Source organism: Eleutherodactylus coqui, chromosome 13 (genome assembly GCF_035609145.1).
Source record: "Eleutherodactylus coqui strain aEleCoq1 chromosome 13, aEleCoq1.hap1, whole genome shotgun sequence".
NCBI lineage: Eukaryota > Metazoa > Chordata > Amphibia > Anura > Eleutherodactylidae > Eleutherodactylus > Eleutherodactylus coqui.
The window spans coordinates 105,420,155-105,437,986 of NC_089849.1; the positions used below are offsets into that span (position 1 = coordinate 105,420,155).

At 43.2% G+C, this 17,832-nt stretch overlaps 1 protein-coding gene across 2 annotated transcripts in view; it reads left to right on the forward strand.

Moving 5' to 3' along the window:
* Positions 1-15,536, forward strand: part of LOC136587590 (rhomboid-related protein 3-like) — a 42,926-nt gene extending 27,390 nt beyond the window's left edge. Inside the window, exons 2-8 of one of the 2 annotated variants that reach the window (XM_066586271.1) lie at positions 8,796-8,954; positions 9,151-9,375; positions 9,683-9,834; positions 12,582-12,694; positions 12,768-12,868; positions 14,089-14,149; positions 15,107-15,536. In XM_066586271.1, coding sequence (XP_066442368.1) covers positions 8,796-8,954; positions 9,151-9,375; positions 9,683-9,834; positions 12,582-12,694; positions 12,768-12,868; positions 14,089-14,149; positions 15,107-15,378 — 1,083 coding nt within the window. In that variant the 3' untranslated portion in view covers positions 15,379-15,536. The remainder of the gene's footprint in view (positions 1-8,795; positions 8,955-9,150; positions 9,376-9,682; positions 9,835-12,581; positions 12,695-12,767; positions 12,869-14,088; positions 14,150-15,106) is intronic. The other variant, XM_066586272.1, reaches the window with a different exon arrangement.
* Positions 15,537-17,832: the final 2,296 nt, after the last annotated feature.

Consider the following 17,832-nt stretch of genomic DNA (forward strand, 5'->3'; position numbering starts at 1 on the left):
GTTCACAAAGGCTGATAAAATATCCCCGACTTTTATTCCTGTTCTGGACTTTATGATCTGTTGACAACCCTGATTATAGATGGAGAGTGAAACTGTATTTACACGGGTGCGTGCGATATCTGTCCGAGAAAGTCAGACCAATATGGCGCTTGTAAACCAGCATTTTTTTGTTTTGTTTTCCAGTGAGTTCAATGCACATGGGATTTTTTTTTTTATGCACGGGAAAATTAATAGTAAAAAATAGAAAAATCGCATCACACTGGCATTGAAACTTGCATTTACACACAATTTTCATTTTCCTCCCATAGCAACTAATGGGCAATTCCCGAACACAATTGCCCAAAAATCGGACGTGCTGCGCTTTTCCTTTTTTGGACCATTAGTTCAAGAAAAAAATTGGTCACGTAAATAAACACATTGAAATGAATGTGTTATTATTACGTGCATTTTTAATTCACTATCAGATGGAACTCGGGCGTTAAACTCACCCATGTAAATCTGACGTAGTATAGTGGAAAAAGCAGGGGCCGCCCTGTGTGGAGCAGCACAGAGTAATTGAGGAGAAAAGTGTGCTGACCTTGTGGAAGGTCACAGACTGAGAGAGACATAATGGAATGAGCAGGGTCCTCCAGTAGGACAGACTATTTTGGTAGGAGAGCTATCTGAGCTATCATTTCTCGGTTCGGGATGTGGGGTGCAGATTCTCACCCGTCCTCCGGAATCCTCTTCCTATGTCATAGGACCACTGGACAGAGAACAGATTGTTACTGAACTCTCCATTGTCTGCGTCGTCGCCTCTTGATATTTTGCAGCACAGAAGTCACTCTCTCATGACTGGGATTATACTCCTCCTGATTTACTGTCATTATCTTGGGGTACTGAGCTCTGACAATGGGATGACGCTGCCATAAAATGTAATGCGATCAGCCTGTGTGACCCACGCCACATCCTATGTGAGCCCGCAGCATGGGGAGGATTAAAACTCCAGACCTCACTGAAAACGCTATCCATAATCCATCATCCCTACAGTAACATGGCGGCTGAGATAGAGCATGACTTCTTGTGTGTATGGAAATCCTGCTGCAATAGGGACCATTATGTTGTATGTGAAAGTGCAGCACCCATCATGGCGATCTGAAGAGAACAAAAACTTCTCACAGTTTTCCATTCCCAGGAGATAGTTTGGGAAGTCAGATGTGTCATGTGAACTCAGAGGGATTAGTTCTGGGGTTCACATCATTGTTCATTGTCATTGCTGCTGCTAGTATGTGACCCCAGGTTAATGCATGAGAATGGCATGAGTTATGTGGAGTGCCCAGCACCTGCTGCCCCTCAGCCCTGAACCCCACCCGCGCCCGTATCCAAACAAAAGTCTATTGTGAAGAGTAATACACGGCAGCCCCTCCTCCACATAAGAGGATAACCCCCATTGTGTCCAGGACTTCTCCACCATCTGTCACCCTTTTGTCTGCAGTTCTTTACCCTGTGTCTCAGCTGGATGTCTCTGAATAACAATGGCCTCTCTGTCACTGAGATATGAGTGAGATGAAACACTCTGCACTTACAACTTGCTGCTGCCCGAAGACTGAGTAAAAGAAGAAAGGGAGGAGAAGAAGAGGAAGCGGAGAAGAAGAAGAGGAGGAAGCGGAGAAGGACTCTTAGCACATAGTGGATTCTCTAAATTGCAGTCGGTGATTGCCGCTGGATAGTCTGTGGTCTAAGATTCTGTTCGCACAGCGTATTTTTCCGTGGATTTGTTGCCAATTCCCCATAAAATCTGCATCATATAAGTGCATCATTTATATAAATGGGAAGCCGCACTGAAATCTATAGCACTGTAGTCTATAGCAGTCTAAAGCACTGTAGTCTATAGTAATCTATAGCACTGTAGTCTATAGCACTGTAGTCTATAGCAGTCTAAAGCACTGTAGTCTATAGTAATCTATAGCACTGTAGTCTATAGTAATCTATAGCACTGTAGTCTATAGCAGTCTATAGCACTGTAGTCTATAGTAGTCTATAGCCCTGTAGTCTATAGTAATCTATAGCACTGTAGTCTATAGTAATATATAGCCCTGTAGTCTATAGCACTGTAGTCTATAGTAATCTATAGCCCTGTAGTCTATAGCAGTCTATAGCACTGTAGTCTATAGCAGTCTATAGCACTGTAGTCTATAGTAGTCTATAGCACTGTAGTCTATAGTAGTCTATAGCACTGTAGTCTATAGTAATCTATAGTCCTGTAGTCTATAGCAGTCTATAGCACTGTAGTCTATAGTAATCTATAGCACTGTAGTCTATAGTAATCTATAGCACTGTAGTCTATAGTACTGTAGTCTATAGTAATCTATAGCACTGTAGTCTATAGCACTGTAGTCTATAGTAATCTATAGCACTGTAGTCTATAGTAATCTATAGCCCTGTAGTCTATAGCAGTCTATAGCACTGTAGTCTATAGTAATCTATAGCCCTGTAGTCTATAGCACTGTAGTCTATAGTAATCTATAGCACTGTAGTCTATAGCAGTCTATAGCACTGTAGTCTATAGTAATCTATAGCCCTGTAGTCTATAGCAGTCTATAGCACTGTAGTCTATAGCCTTGTAGTCTATAGCAGTCTATAGCACTGTAGTCTATAGCAGTCTATAGCACTGTAGTCTATAGTAATCTATAGCACTGTAGTCTATAGCACTGTAGTCTATAGTAATCTATAGCACTGTAGTCTATAGTTATCTATAGCCCTGTAGTCTATAGCAGTCTATAGCACTGTAGTCTATAGTAATCTATAGCCCTGTAGTCTATAGCAGTCTAAAGCACTGTAGTCTATAGTAATCTATAGCACTGTAGTCTATAGCACTGTAGTCTATAGCAGTCTAAAGCACTGTAGTCTATAGTAATCTATAGCACTGTAGTCTATAGTAATCTATAGCACTGTAGTCTATAGCAGTCTATAGCACTGTAGTCTATAGTAGTCTATAGCCCTGTAGTCTATAGTAATCTATAGCACTGTAGTCTATAGCACTGTAGTCTATAGTAATATATAGCCCTGTAGTCTATAGCACTGTAGTCTATAGTAATCTATAGCACTGTAGTCTATATTAATCTATAGCCCTGTAGTCTATAGCAGTCTATAGCACTGTAGTCTATAGCAGTCTATAGCACTGTAGTCTATAGTAGTCTATAGCACTGTAGTCTATAGTAGTCTATAGCACTGTAGTCTATAGTAATCTATAGTCCTGTAGTCTATAGCAGTCTATAGCACTGTAGTCTATAGTAATCTATAGCACTGTAGTCTATAGTAATCTATAGCACTGTAGTCTATAGCACTGTAGTCTATAGTAATCTATAGCACTGTAGTCTATAGCACTGTAGTCTATAGTAATCTATAGCACTGTAGTCTATAGTAATCTATAGCCCTGTAGTCTATAGCAGTCTATAGCACTGTAGTCTATAGTAATCTATAGCCCTGTAGTCTATAGCACTGTAGTCTATAGTAATCTATAGCACTGTAGTCTATAGCAGTCTATAGCACTGTAGTCTATAGTAATATATAGCCCTGTAGTCTATAGCAGTCTATAGCACTGTAGTCTATAGCCTTGTAGTCTATAGCAGTCTATAGCACTGTAGTCTATAGCAGTCTATAGCACTGTAGTCTATAGTAATCTATAGCCATGTAGTCTTTAGCAGTCTATAGCACTGTAGTCTATAGTAATCTATAGCACTGTAGTCTATAGTAATCTATAGCCCTGTAGTCTATAGCACTGTAGTCTATAGTAATCTATAGCCCTGTAGTCTATAGCAGTCTATAGCACTGTAGTCTATAGCACTGTAGTCTATAGTAATCTACAGCCCTGTAGTCTATAGCAGTCTATAGCACTGTAGTCTATAGTAATCTATAGCACTGTAGTCTATAGCAGTCTAAAGCACTGTAGTCTATAGTAATCTATAGCACTGTAGTCTATAGTAATCTATAGCACTGTAGTCTATAGCACTGTAGTCTATAGTAATCTATAGTCCTGTAGTCTATAGCAGTCTATAGCACTGTAGTCTATAGTAATCTATAGCACTGTAGTCTATAGTAATCTATAGCCCTGTAGTCTATAGCACTGTAGTCTATAGTAATCTATAGCCCTGTAGTCTATAGCAGTCTATAGCACTGTAGTCTATAGCACTGTAGTCTATAGTAATCTACAGCCCTGTAGTATATAGCAGTCTATAGCACTGTAGTCTATAGTAATCTATAGCACTGTAGTCTATAGCAGTCTAAAGCACTGTAGTCTATAGTAATCTATAGCACTGTAGTCTATAGTAATCTATAGCACTGTAGTCTATAGCACTGTAGTCTATAGTAATCTATAGTCCTGTAGTCTATAGCACTGTAGTCTATAGTACTGTAGTCTATAGTAATCTATAGCACTGTAGTCTATAGCACTGTAGTCTATAGTAATCTATAGCACTGTAGTCTATAGTAATCTATAGCACTGTAGTCTATAGCACTGTAGTCTATAGTAATCTATAGCCCTGTAGTCTATAGCAGTCTATAGCACTGTAGTCTATAGTAATCTATAGCACTGTAGTCTATAGCAGTCTAAAGCACTGTAGTCTATAGTAATCTATAGCACTGTAGTCTATAGTAATCTATAGCACTGTAGTCTATAGTAATCTATAGCCCTGTAGTCTATAGCAGTCTATAGCACTGTAGTCTATAGTAATCTATAGCCCTGTAGTCTATAGCAGTCTAAAGCACTGTAGTCTATAGTAATCTATAGCACTGTAGTCTATAGTAATCTATAGCCCTGTAGTCTATAGCAGTCTATAGCACTGCAGTCTATAGTAATCTATAGCACTGTAGTCTATAGTAATCTATAGCACTGTAGTCTATAGTAATCTATAGCCCTGTAGTCTATAGCAGTCTATAGCACTGTAGTCTATAGTTATCTATAGCCCTGTAGTCTATAGCAGTCTATAGCACTGTAGTCTATAGTAATCTATAGCCCTGTAGTCTATAGCAGTCTATAGCACTGTAGTCTATAGTAATCTATAGCCCTGTAGTCTATAGCAGTCTATAGCACTGCAGTCTATAGTAATCTATTGCACTGTAGTCTATAGTAATCTATAGCACTGTAGTCTATAGCAGTCTATAGCACTGTAGTCTATAGTTATCTATAGCCCTGTAGTCTATAGCAGTCTATAGCACTGTAGTCTATAGTAATCTATAGCCCTGTAGTCTATAGCAGTCTATAGCACTGTAGTCTATAGTAATCTATAGCACTGTAGTCTATAGCAGTCTATAGCACTGTAGTCTATAGTAATCTATAGCCCTGTAGTCTATAGTAATCTATAGTCCTGTAGTCTATATTAATCTATAGCCCTGTAGTCTATAGCACTGTAGTCTATACTAATCTATAGCACTGTAGTCTATAGTAATCTATAGTCCTGTAGTCTATATTAATCTATAGCCCTGTAGTCTAAAGCACTGTAGTCTATATTAATCTATAGCACTGTAGTCTATATTAATCTATAGCCCTGTAGTCTATAGCAGTCTATAGCACTGTAGTCTATAGTTATCTATAGCCCTGTAGTCTATAGCAGTCTATAGCACTGTAGTCTATAGTAATCTATAGCCCTGTAGTCTATAGCAGTCTATAGCACTGTAGTCTATAGTAATCTATAGCACTGTAGTCTATAGCAGTCTATAGTACTGTAGTCTATAGTAATCTATAGCCCTGTAGTCTATAGTAATCTATAGTCCTGTAGTCTATATTAATCTTTAGCCCTGTAGTCTATAGCACTGTAGTCTATACTAATCTATAGCACTGTAGTCTATAGTAATCTATAGTCCTGTAGTCTATATTAATCTATAGCCCTGTAGTCTATAGCAGTCTATAGCACTGTAGTCTATAGTAATCTATAGCACTGTAGTCTATATTAATCTATAGCCCTGTAGTCTATAGCAGTCTATAGCACTGTAGTCTATAGTAATCTATAGCCCTGTAGTCTATAGCAGTCTATAGCACTGTAGTCTATAGTAATCTATAGCCCTGTAGTCTATAGCAGTCTATAGCACTGTAGTCTATAGTAATCTATAGCACTGTAGTCTATAGTAATCTATAGCCCTGTAGTCTATAGTAATCTATAGTCCTGTAGTCTATATTAATCTATAGCCCTGTAGTCTATAGCACTGTAGTCTATATTAATCTATAGCACTGTAGTCTATATTAATCTATAGCCCTGTAGTCTAAAGCACTGTAGTCTATATTAATCTATAGCACTGTAGTCTATATTAATCTATAGCCCTGTAGTCTATAGCACTGTAGTCTATAGTAATCTATAGCACTGTAGTCTATAGCAGTCTATAGCACTGTAGTCTATATTAATCTATAGCCCTGTAGTCTATAGTAGATTATAGCAGTCTATAGCACTGTAGTCTATAGTAATCTATAGCACTGTAGTCTATAGCACTGTAATCTATAGCACTGTAGTCTATAGTAGATTATAGCATTGTAGTCTATATTTATCTATAGCACTGTAGTCTATAGCACTGTAGTCTATAGTAATCTATAGCCCTGTAGTCTATAGTAATCTACAGCACTGTAGTCTATAGTAATCTATAGCACTGTAGTCTATAGCAGTCTTTAGCACTGTAGTCTATATTAATCTATAGCACTGTAGTCTATAGCAGTCTTTAGCACTGTAGTCTATTTTAATCTATAGCACTGTAGTCTATAGCAGTCTATAGCACTGTAGTCTATATTAATCTATAGCATTGTAGTCTATAGCACTGTAGTCTATAGTAATCTATAGCCCTGTAGTCTATAGCAGTCTACAGCACTGTAGTCTATAGTAATCTATAGCACTGTAGTCTATAGTAATCTATAGCCCTGTAGTCTATAGCACTGTAGTCTATAGTAATCTATAGCACTGTAGTCTATAGCACTGTAGTCTATAGTAATCTATAGCACTGTAGTCTATAGCACTGTAGTCTATAGCAGTCTATAGCACTGTAGTTTATACTGCACAGACGGTTTCTGCACGCAGATTTGAAACCTGCATTGCAGAAGAAAAAGACAGGACTTGTCATTGAACGAAGCGAATGTCATACAGATCTCTGGCTGCAGTAATGCAAATCAGCGGCAGAAATCCCTCCTTCAGACGGGCGTATGTGCAATTGCGCGCCTGAGTGCAACATATTTGTGCCGTGAACGAGGTGCTTTAGCACACATGTCTATGCGTTGTACTGTACTTTTTGCACAGGCAGGTCCTGTTCATATGTGTGCGCAACACCCCATCATCCTGATGTGAAAGACTATTAAGCCTAATCAGGTCCAGATGTGTTCTTTTCTCTGTGGTTTTGCGCTGTTTTCCATGCAAATCCTTGCATATCGCGCACCCCAGTGACTTCTATGGGGCTCTTTGGTACACAAATTTGCATAAAATAGAGCACATTCTATTTCTCTGCGCACGCGGGAAGTGTGCATGCAAAAAGCAAGTGAGAAGGAACCCTTTGAAATCAATGGGTTCTATTCTCTGCGTATTGCACACCCAGTTTTTGTGAAGGAGGCCTTAAACCTATGAGTTTCTCTCATGGTTTTCATTGATTTGCACCGTGTAAACCTATCTTAAGGGATTCCCTAGTTTTCACCATTTTAACCTGCATATGGAGTTCTGGACTTCGCTGCGAAGGATCCCCAGGTCATAGTTACCAGAATAGTGTCAGGGTTTTGGGGATATTATGGCAGAAAGTGGAGTTGTGGTTGATAATATAGCTGGGTCTCATCACCAGGATAGCAGGCAGGATGCAATAAACCAGAAAATGGGCCAGGAGTGTAGACTGGGACAAGCAATTGATCAGAACCAGCAGAATAGCCTCCAGTACTAGGTCACCCAAAGAAGTAGATAGAAAAGTAGTCAGCAAAAAGTTGGTGTCAAGAATAATTCACAGATATGAGGAATAAGGGGAGGAAAATAAGAGGACTAAGGAGAAAAACAAGAGGAGACCTGAATATTATAGTGAGTACTGGCCACATGAAGTACAAGTGATTCTTCTGCTGTCTCTGGCTCCTCCTGGGCAGTGTCTCTGGCTCCTATTGGGTGGTATCTTTAGTTCCTCCTAGGCAGTCCTTTTTTAATAGCTTGTTTTGATAAGCTAAAAAAAAACAGCCAAAATGTCTCCTTGAACCATAAACCCCAAGTGCTCATTGTTACATGGCATGTGTATTCCTGAACATTTAATATGCTTAATTTGGGTTGTTGTTCGCTGTGGGTTGTTGTCATGAATAACATCAGTATTATATGGCCCCATCTAGCAGTGTTACTATAGGTGCAGAGGATGCAGTCACACCCGGGCTCAGGAGCCTTTGAAGGCCCATAAGATCTCTTTACCCCATATGAGGAGACCAGTGCTATAAATAAAGCTGTATAGTTGGGAGCCTTGTTACAGGTTTTGCATTAGGGCCCACCAGCTAGAAGGTACGCCATTGGCCCCATCATGTTCCATATATGTGGTGAGTCCTATCCTATTACATGCATATAGTGGATCCCTTCACTTTACATGGATTTAGTGTGTTCCCTTATGTTACATGCATGTAGTTGGTCTTGTCATGTGACGTGGATGTGGTGGACTCTTCATGTTTCATATATGTAGTGAGTTCCATGATGGTTTCTTATATTGATTTAATTGCTGGATATGTTTGTTGATGTACTTTGCTCCATGGATGCTCTACAACGGTGTCCACTTGATGGTAGACGGGGAAGGAGCTAGCATCCATGGCCTTAGCCTGTGTTCTCTTCTTCCAGTTTGATAGTGAGACCAGTGGCTACATCAGCAGTGGACAGTTCTGGACCCTCCTGCAGAAACATGGCTCTGAGCTGGACCCTCACAAGCTAGATGTCCTACTAGCCCTTGCACACAGCAATGCTGAGGGCAAGATCTGCTACCAAGACGTCCTGAACCTGGTGAGTGCTCAGACACTGGAAGACCCAGCAAGGACCCTGTTATTGTCTATAGAGGTGGGATTCATGGTGTCATCACTGCAACTCAAGTTCAATGTCAGTGTATGAAATAACGTGCCGGCCATAGTCATGTGACCTCTAGAAGTCCTTCCCTGACTGCATGTTATATAATATAATAATCCTTATTTCTGTCTTCCAGTTGTGCAATAAGAGGTCGAACAGCTTCCGCCGTGCAATTCTGCAAGGAAACCGCCACTTATGCAGTAAGACTCTTATGGAAGAGTCCAGCTTGGACCTTACACAACGCTTGATTCGCCATGTTGCTTATGAGACCTTGCCCCGAGAGATAGACCGGAAGTGGTTCTATGACAACTACACAGGGTGTCCCCCTCCTTGGTTCATGATCACAGTCACCATTGTAGAGGTGAGTCCAGCCGCGGTCCTGCCAGGAATCCCCCCCATCCATGTTTGAGGGTCGGATTGTATGATGGCAGCACATGCAGACTGAGCAAAGCTTCATTACACAAGACCAGAGGCTGCCATCTTAAGTCTCATCTCATAAAATATGGCTAAAGAAAAATGGCAACCATGCCACGTCTTGTAGGCGACCTCTTAGAGGCATCTTATTTCTGTGTGTCAGTGTCGCCGCCCTGGTGGAGGAGATGATAGTTTAGCCCTGTACCCTGTGGGACAACAACGGTCACTATATAATCTGAGGGGTTGTGTCACAGGTCGCCATCTTTGTCTACTACGGGCTGCTGCTAGACCGCTTCGTCCTGCAAGTGACACATTCCCAGTATCTGAAGAAGAACCCTCTGGTGTATCACCCCCAGCTCCGGGCACAGATGTGGCGATACCTCAGTTACATGTTCATGCACGCAGGGTAAGTTGTCTTCCTGCATCTGCCCCCAAGGTAGGTGCAGCCCCCTCGGATAACGGGGAGAATGACCCCCGATATAAATATTCACTGTGTTTAGTGTGGGTATTTCATTGCATAGAGTCACAGCTGTTGTACATCTCTTTCCAGAATACTGCTCCTTTAAATTCATGGTCAGAACAAATCAGGATGGGGAAGGGATTGTGGGGAAGGGCTGCCCCCCATCAGTATTGTATATCATACTAGCGTACCCGTCGCGCGTTGCTGCGAAGACAGACATACATACATACTTCGTTTTTATATATCTAGATGACGGCAGCAGCGACCACTGAGGTTTTGTAGGCCGCTGCTTCCCCCTTTGAATAAAATAGCCGTTGTGTGGAACATCCAATTTATCCGGCTGCTGTGGCTTCTTGGGAAGATAGCCTAGTACATGTTTGCCCACTTCCAACTCCAATGGAGACTGACTGTAAATGGCTGGCGTGCTCTAGTATTTATGGTTTCAAGCTGTACGTGTCATTGCATACAGTCTATCTATCTATCTATCTGGGTTATTGCATACAGTCTATCTATCTATCTATCTATCTATCTATGACATCAGGAAATGAGAGAATTAGATTTTGTAGGCCGCTGCTTCCCCCTTGCGGGCTGAATAAAATAGCCGTTGGGTGGAACATACAATTTATCCGGCTGCTGTGGCTTCTTAGGAAGATATCCTAGTACTTGTTTACCCACTTCCAACTCCAATGGTAATTGGCTGGCGTGCTCTAGTGGTTCCAAGCTGTACGTGTCATAATAGAGCCTTAATGACATCACAATGCAGCTTTATAGAACACTAGCGTACCCGTCGCGCGTTGCTGCGAAGACAGACATACATATATTCGTTGCTGCGAAGACAGACAGACATAGCTATCCAATCCAGTTATTTCCACTTTGCTTGTCTGCCTGCGTGCCGTGGATTATTCTAGGGGTTTTCCCCAGCTCGCAACATTGTATCCAATAAGCGAGTTCTCCACTAAACATTGTTCTCCATGAAAGAACTGAGCGTACCTTTTTTAAAAATGACGGCAGCAGCGACCAATGAGATTTTGTAGGCCGCTGCTTCCCCCTTGCAGGCTGAATAAAATAGCCGTTGTGTGGAACATCCAATTTATCCGGCTGCTGTGGCTTCTTGGGAAGATAGCCTAGTACATGTTTGCCCACTTCCAACTCCAATGGAGACTGACTGTAAATGGCTGGCGTGCTCTAGTATTTATGGTTCCAAGCTGTACGTGTCATTGCATACAGTCTATCTATCTATCTATCTATCTATCTATCTATCTATCTATTTGTCTGTCTGTCTATCTGGGTTATTGCATGCAGTCTATCTATCTGTCTGTCTATCTGGGTTATTGCATACAGTCTATCTATCTCTGTCTGTCTATCTGGGTTATTGCATACAGTCTATCTATCTGTCTGTCTATCTGGGTTATTGCATACAGTCTATCTGTCTGTCTGTCTGTCTGTCTGTCTATCTGTCTGTCTGTCTATCTATCTGTCTATCTGGGTTATTGCATACAGGCTGTCTGTCTATCTGTCTATCTGGGTTATTGCATACAGTCTATCTATCTATCTGTCTATCTGGGTTATTGCATACAGTCTATCTATCTGTCTGTCTATCTATCTATCTGTCTATCTGGGTTATTGCATACAGTCTATCTATCTGTCTGTCTATCTATCTATCTATCTGGGTTATTGCATACAGTCTATCAGTCTATCTGTCTGTCTGTCTATCTATCTATCTATCTGGGTTATTGCATACAGTCTATCTATCTATCTATCTGGGTTATTGCATACAGTATATCTATCTGTCTGTCTATCCATCTATCTTTGACATCAGGAAATGAGAGAATTAGATTCCGTACTCAAAATTTGGACACTAATTCTTTGGCGCTTTGAATTGAATAATCAAGTTGGGACCCATTAGCTTTTCCCATTTATGACATAATCAATGCTCGTGCCAAATTTCAAGTTTCTATGACATTGGGAAGTGAGAGAATTAAATTCCGTACATAAAATTTGGACGCTAATTCTTTTGCGCTTAGAATTGAATAATCGAGTTGGGATGAGACATAAGGCCTTGCCCATAAGCATTCCCCAACCTCCAAGTAACTGAACCTACCTACCTGAATGAGATTTTGTAGGCCGCTGCTTCCCCCTTACGGGCTGAATAAAATAGCCGTTGGGTGGAACATACAATTTATCCGGCTGCTGTGGCTTCTTAGGAAGATATCCTAGTACTTGTTTACCCACTTCCAACTCCAATGGTAATTGGCTGGCGTGCTCTAGTGGTTCCAAGCTGTACGTGTCATAATAGAGCCTTAATGACATCACAATGCAGCTTTATAGAACATGTTGGGGCATGTTCAAGGGTGTCCGATGTTGATGACATCAGTGATGACATCACAATAGCAGGTGGCTTACTTATTCGATCTACGTGGGGGGGGGGGCGTAACTTTCGACGACGCTCGCGCGCCATTTATCGTAGGATATTTGTACTATGCCTATAATCTTCCCAGGAGTGTACTTAACAACTTCCCAAAGTTTCATGGCGATCGGATGAATGGTGTAGTAGCGCATAAAGGACAAACAGACACGCACGCACGCACGCACGCACGCACGCACGCACGCACGCATACAGACATACATTCAATTTTATATATATAGATTATAATATGGGGGTCATTCTCAAATAACTGAGTTTTGTCTCCTAGGATAGAGCATCTGGGGATGAATGTTGCGCTGCAACTGCTGGTTGGCGTCCCCCTGGAGATGGTGCACGGGGCGCTGAAGGTTGGCTTTGTGTATGTGGCAGGGGTCCTCGCAGGTGAGGTGTCACATTTGGTGCTTGCCCTTTGGGGGTTCCTGGTGGCATCTGATTACTGTTCTCTTCTCTGCAGGTTCCCTCGCAGTATCGGTGACTGATATGACAGCTCCGTTGGTGGGGTCGTCAGGCGGAGTGTACGCCATTGTCTCCGCTCACCTGGCCAATATTGTGATGGTGAGTGACAAAACCTCCGCCATCAACACCCTCAGCGAGGCGCAGAACGCCCCAACTCAGCAATGGACACAATTCCCCAGCAATAAAAAGGGTCTGAAATCTCAAACTCCCACCAATGAGGCCCCCTTCACACGAGCGTACGTGTATTTGCATAGCCTTTTTGCGGATCGAACAATTCTTTTTTGCACATGTATTTTGCTGTAGTTTTTGCGCCCAGCAGACAAAGACGCACTGATTGAAATGGAGAATTATGCACTGTATAGGGATGAGCGAGCATGCTCGGATAAGTCAGTTACTTGAGTGAGCCTCGCTCTTCTCGAGTAACTGCATTCTTGTCCGAGCGTGCTCGGGTGAGGGCGGGGGTGGTATAGCGGGGGAGAGAGTGAATAAGCTGGCACTATACAAATAACAAGATTTATTTATTTTTTTTATTTCCATGTTAAAGGGGTTTTCTAGGGAAATATCATTGAGGACCTATCTTTATTCTAGGTCATCAGTAGTTGATCAGCTGGGGTCCACTGCTTGGGATGCAGGCCGTTCAGCTGATCAAGCGCTTGCTCTCAGCACCACAATACACAGGGGAAATTGCTGCTCCGAGTGGTCAACACTTGTAATTGCAGCTCAGCTCCCATCGAATTTAATGACACCCCAGCCTGCAATTACCAGCGCCAACCACTACACAGTAGTTGGAGCTGCAGCTTCCTCTCCGTACCCCTTTGTATTGCGGCACTGACAGCTAATGCCTGATAGGCAAGGGTGTACCTACTCGCGGACACCAACAGATCAACTAATAATGAGCTATCCTCCGGATCAGTCGAACCATAGTATTTTTCTGAAAAACCACTTTTAAGGACACAGATGCCAAAAATCTCCTTAATAATGGCCAGAACCCCGTCAAGAGTTCTCATCTCCCCAAATAGTGCCAATCCCTTGGCAACTATTTTCCCTCCCAACTCCTTTGTGGGATATGCCCCACCGCCCAGGACCCCCTCCTTGGTTCCATTACTTTGCCTCAGTGAGGCTATGGAAGCTAGAGCTGGTAAGAAGACCCCGATATTATCCGGCTGTAGCGCTAGCCCCCAGAAGTGACCAGCAGGGACTGACTGGTGAAGAGCGCAGAACTTGGGCGGAGGAGTCTCTCTCTAGACGGTGGGGCTGTAGTCTTGTAACGGGATATATCGGGGGTCTCTGTTATCATCTACTGTTTTCTTCTTCCCCAGAACTGGTCCGGAATGAACTGTCAGTTCAAGCTCCTGCGCATGTCTTTCACCTTAATATGTAGTGAGTATGAGCCCCCACCCATGGCTATACTTTAGGGGTCCCACGTATACCAGGATCCTTCACCCCAGCCTGCAGATACATTCATATACAGAGATTTTATGATCTCATTGCCATCAGCTGCTAATGAGTGTGAAGCAGCTAACAACACTGAGTCACGCAGAACACGGCAAGCGCTTGGGGGGGGGGGCGACACGTCTTATAGTGCGAACCCCCTAACCAGCAGCCAATCACAGTGCAGCTTTAGAAAAATAAATAGCGAATCCTCCACCCCAGAGTCAAGAAGTTACCCTCATAATTAATAGTCTGCAGCTAATCGCAGGAGGTGATGAAGTCACTGCAGACATCAAACAAAAACCAGAGGACGCCACCTCCTGGACAACTAAGGAATGACAGGAGCTCAAAACAACATAATTATACAGAATATAACCATCATGAGGTAGAGGGGGCAGCGCAATGTTCTGCAGATCTCTAGAGAGTTCAGTGATGTATTAATCTGCAGAATATATCACTATGTATCTGTCAGGGAGCAGAGGGGGCAGAGCAATGTTCTGCAGAGCTCTAGAGAGTTCATTGGTGTAATAATCTGCAGCCTATATCACTTTGTATCTGTCGGGTAGTAGAGGGGGCAGCGCGATATTCTGCAGAGCTCTAGAGAGATCATTGGTGTAATAATCTGCAGCCTATATCACTTTGTATCTGTCGGGAAGTAGAGGGGGCAGCGCGATGTTCTGCAGAGCTCTAGAGCGTTCAAAGGTGTAATAGTCAGCAGAATATATCACTATGTATCTGTCGGGTAGTAGAGGGGGCAGCGAAACGTTCTGCAGAGCTCTAGAGAGTTCATTGGTGTAATAATCTGCAGAGTCTATATCACTTTGTATCTGTCGGGTAGTAGAGGGGGCAGCGCGATGTTCTGCAGGTGTCTCATTTTAATGAGATCTCTCTCTTCTCTCCCTGCAGTGAGCCTGGAGTTTGGCAGAGCCGTCTGGCTCCGGTTTTACCCCTCCTCATATGCCCCATGCCCGCACCCCAGCTTCGTGGCGCATCTGGGAGGGGTTGTGGTTGGCATTACACTGGGGGTTGTGATTCTTAGGAATTTCGAGCAGCGGCTCCAGGATCAGTCGGTCTGGTGGATCTTCCTCAGCAGCTTTGTCCTCTTTCTGATATTCGCTGTGTTATGGAACATCTTTGCGTTCAGTATGGCGGGTCTCCGGTTACCGCCACCGCCATAGTGGAGATCACATGACAAGGTTTATAATGGCGTGCTAGCGTCTTCCCATCGAAGTGACCTTACGTTGGCCCAGCGCTGAAGATCCTGGGGGTCGGAGGAGTATTCCGCTCGTGTTTTGGACACTCACTTCCTGTATAGTAAAAACTGTTTTTATGTTAAGCGTAAATTATTATACATGTGCGCTGCGAGAGGGGCGGGGCTTATCACACCGTGAATGCTGACAATGTTCTGTGGGTGTTGTCTCATCTCACCTCCCTCATGGATAGTAACTAAAGGGCCAATCCAGGCTTCTGATGGGTCAGCATTTTCAAGATCTCTGCTTGCTGTCAGTGAACGGCAGAGTTATTGTCTACAACCAGAGGCTCCCATGTCTCACAGGTGGGGGTTTGTTACAGTGCATAAGTGTAGAGAATCCTCTGTGAGCTAAACACAGCACACATTTGGGCAGTTTCACATCTGGAACAGGAAAGGGGAATCCCCGTGGTCGAATGGCTCCGTTGCAGGACGGAAGCGAAGAGCACCGAACGGACCCCATTAATTGTGGTTAATGGGGTCCGTTTGGTTTCTACTCAGCTTTTAGTCGGAAGAAAGAGCACTACATGCAGAGCGATGTTCTGCAGAGCTCTGGCGCATTTAGTGATGTAATAATCTGCAGAGTATATCACTATGTACCTATCAGGAGGTGGTAGAGCAATGTTGTGCGGATTTCTAGAAAGTTTAGTGGTGCAATAATCTGCAGAACATTATCCTGATACATGGGGGGACCCAGAGATGACTACACAGGTTTCTACGCAGCTGTAAACCAGCCCTTCTCTCCTGTGACAGTAGTTTGTTTTAATGTATCAGTGCAGGCATCATGTATCAGTCTGGAGTTCACAGAGGATGGTTTATGCCAGATATATTGTAATAAACCCACAACTGTAATAGCGGGAATAGGTCAGGACAGGGTTTAGCTTGTGAATGTAAACCATATTTCTGCTTACTGACAGCAAGCAGAGGTTTTGAATTCAGTGAGTAACTAAGTCAATAACCTTTTATTATACACTGATGAAGTTGGTATACAGAGCTGACAATTAGAATATGCTGCCCCATTATAAATATTAACCCACTGATGGGTGATAGATGAGGCTCATGACCTCAGGATAGGATGGACGTAACAATAAGACATCTGCGCTAGCCCGTGCCATGCAGTGAGCCCATACTCCCCCTGCTGGTGGCCATGCTGTATATACAGAAGTAGCGTATAAACACGTTGCAGGATAATAGGCTGAGCCGGATGAACGGATCTTTTTTCAGCCCTACAAACTATCACTTGTGTTTCCACTCATTCTTAAACGGTCTTTGCACCAGCCGCAGCCACTAGAGGGAGTAACTGAAGACAGATTCCTGCAAGTTATCTAAAGCAAAGTTGCACAAGCGGGCCGCATGTGACACCCAATGCCATTCTGTGAAGCCCCCAACCATCAGGACACGGAACTCCTTGTCTGTGCGCCTAGTGGCATGTTCTTTCCATGGCAGAGATAGGCTGCAGTATTTGCAGGAGCAGCAAAGTGGATGAGATTTTGAAAATCTTGTCCCCATGCTGCAAAAACAATTCGCACAAAACCCGTGCGGAAATTGAATCCACAGCCTGTCAATTGTATCGCCGTTAATGCTTGCAGAATTCACCTCTTCTCACTGAAGGGGTTAATTCCGCATCGGTTTGAGGCAGATTTTCCACTGCGGATCTGCGGCAGAATACCCATTCTGTCCTGTGTGAACCCAGCCATAAGAGTAGCGGCACAGCGTAGGAGCAGGGATGGGCAAAGATTAGTGGTGCAGTGTGTCATCTCTGGATCCCCCAAATATCAGGATAATGGGGTCAGCAACCTGTATGGCACTCCCGAGAGGAGGATATGAGTTAGAGGTAGCCCTTTATGGATGCAGCTCTCACCCCTGTAGTCTATTGGAGCTGTGAAATGCTAGACAGTTACACCACCACCCATCGCCTAGAGGGACTCGGCTGCTGCAGCCAGTAAGCAGTACACCGCAGCTGCCTGTGGGGGACATGCAGAGAATCAGGAGGGGTGAGTATTTTCTAGCACAGGGAAACTGTTTTTACAATAAGACAAAAATGCATCTCAGATGACCCCCTTTAATAACGGCCAGTACAGAAGGGTGGGGAAGCCATCACCCTGGTGGAGCAAGCAGGGATCATTCACCACAACAGAGGCTGCAGAGCAGGGCTTAATCTTTAGTGCCGGTCATCAAGGTCTGAAAACCCCTGAAGCAGGTGGGAGTCAATATACCTGGATCATCTGTGCTCTACGGTTTTGTTACATCTTGTTTTACACTCCAGTTACAGCTAAAGCTGCAACCACTATTCTACCTTTACATCGTGTCTCAGACTTCAGTGACATTTAAAGGTGCAGATACACTTGTCAGCTAAGGCCGGCATCACACGGGCGTATTAGCA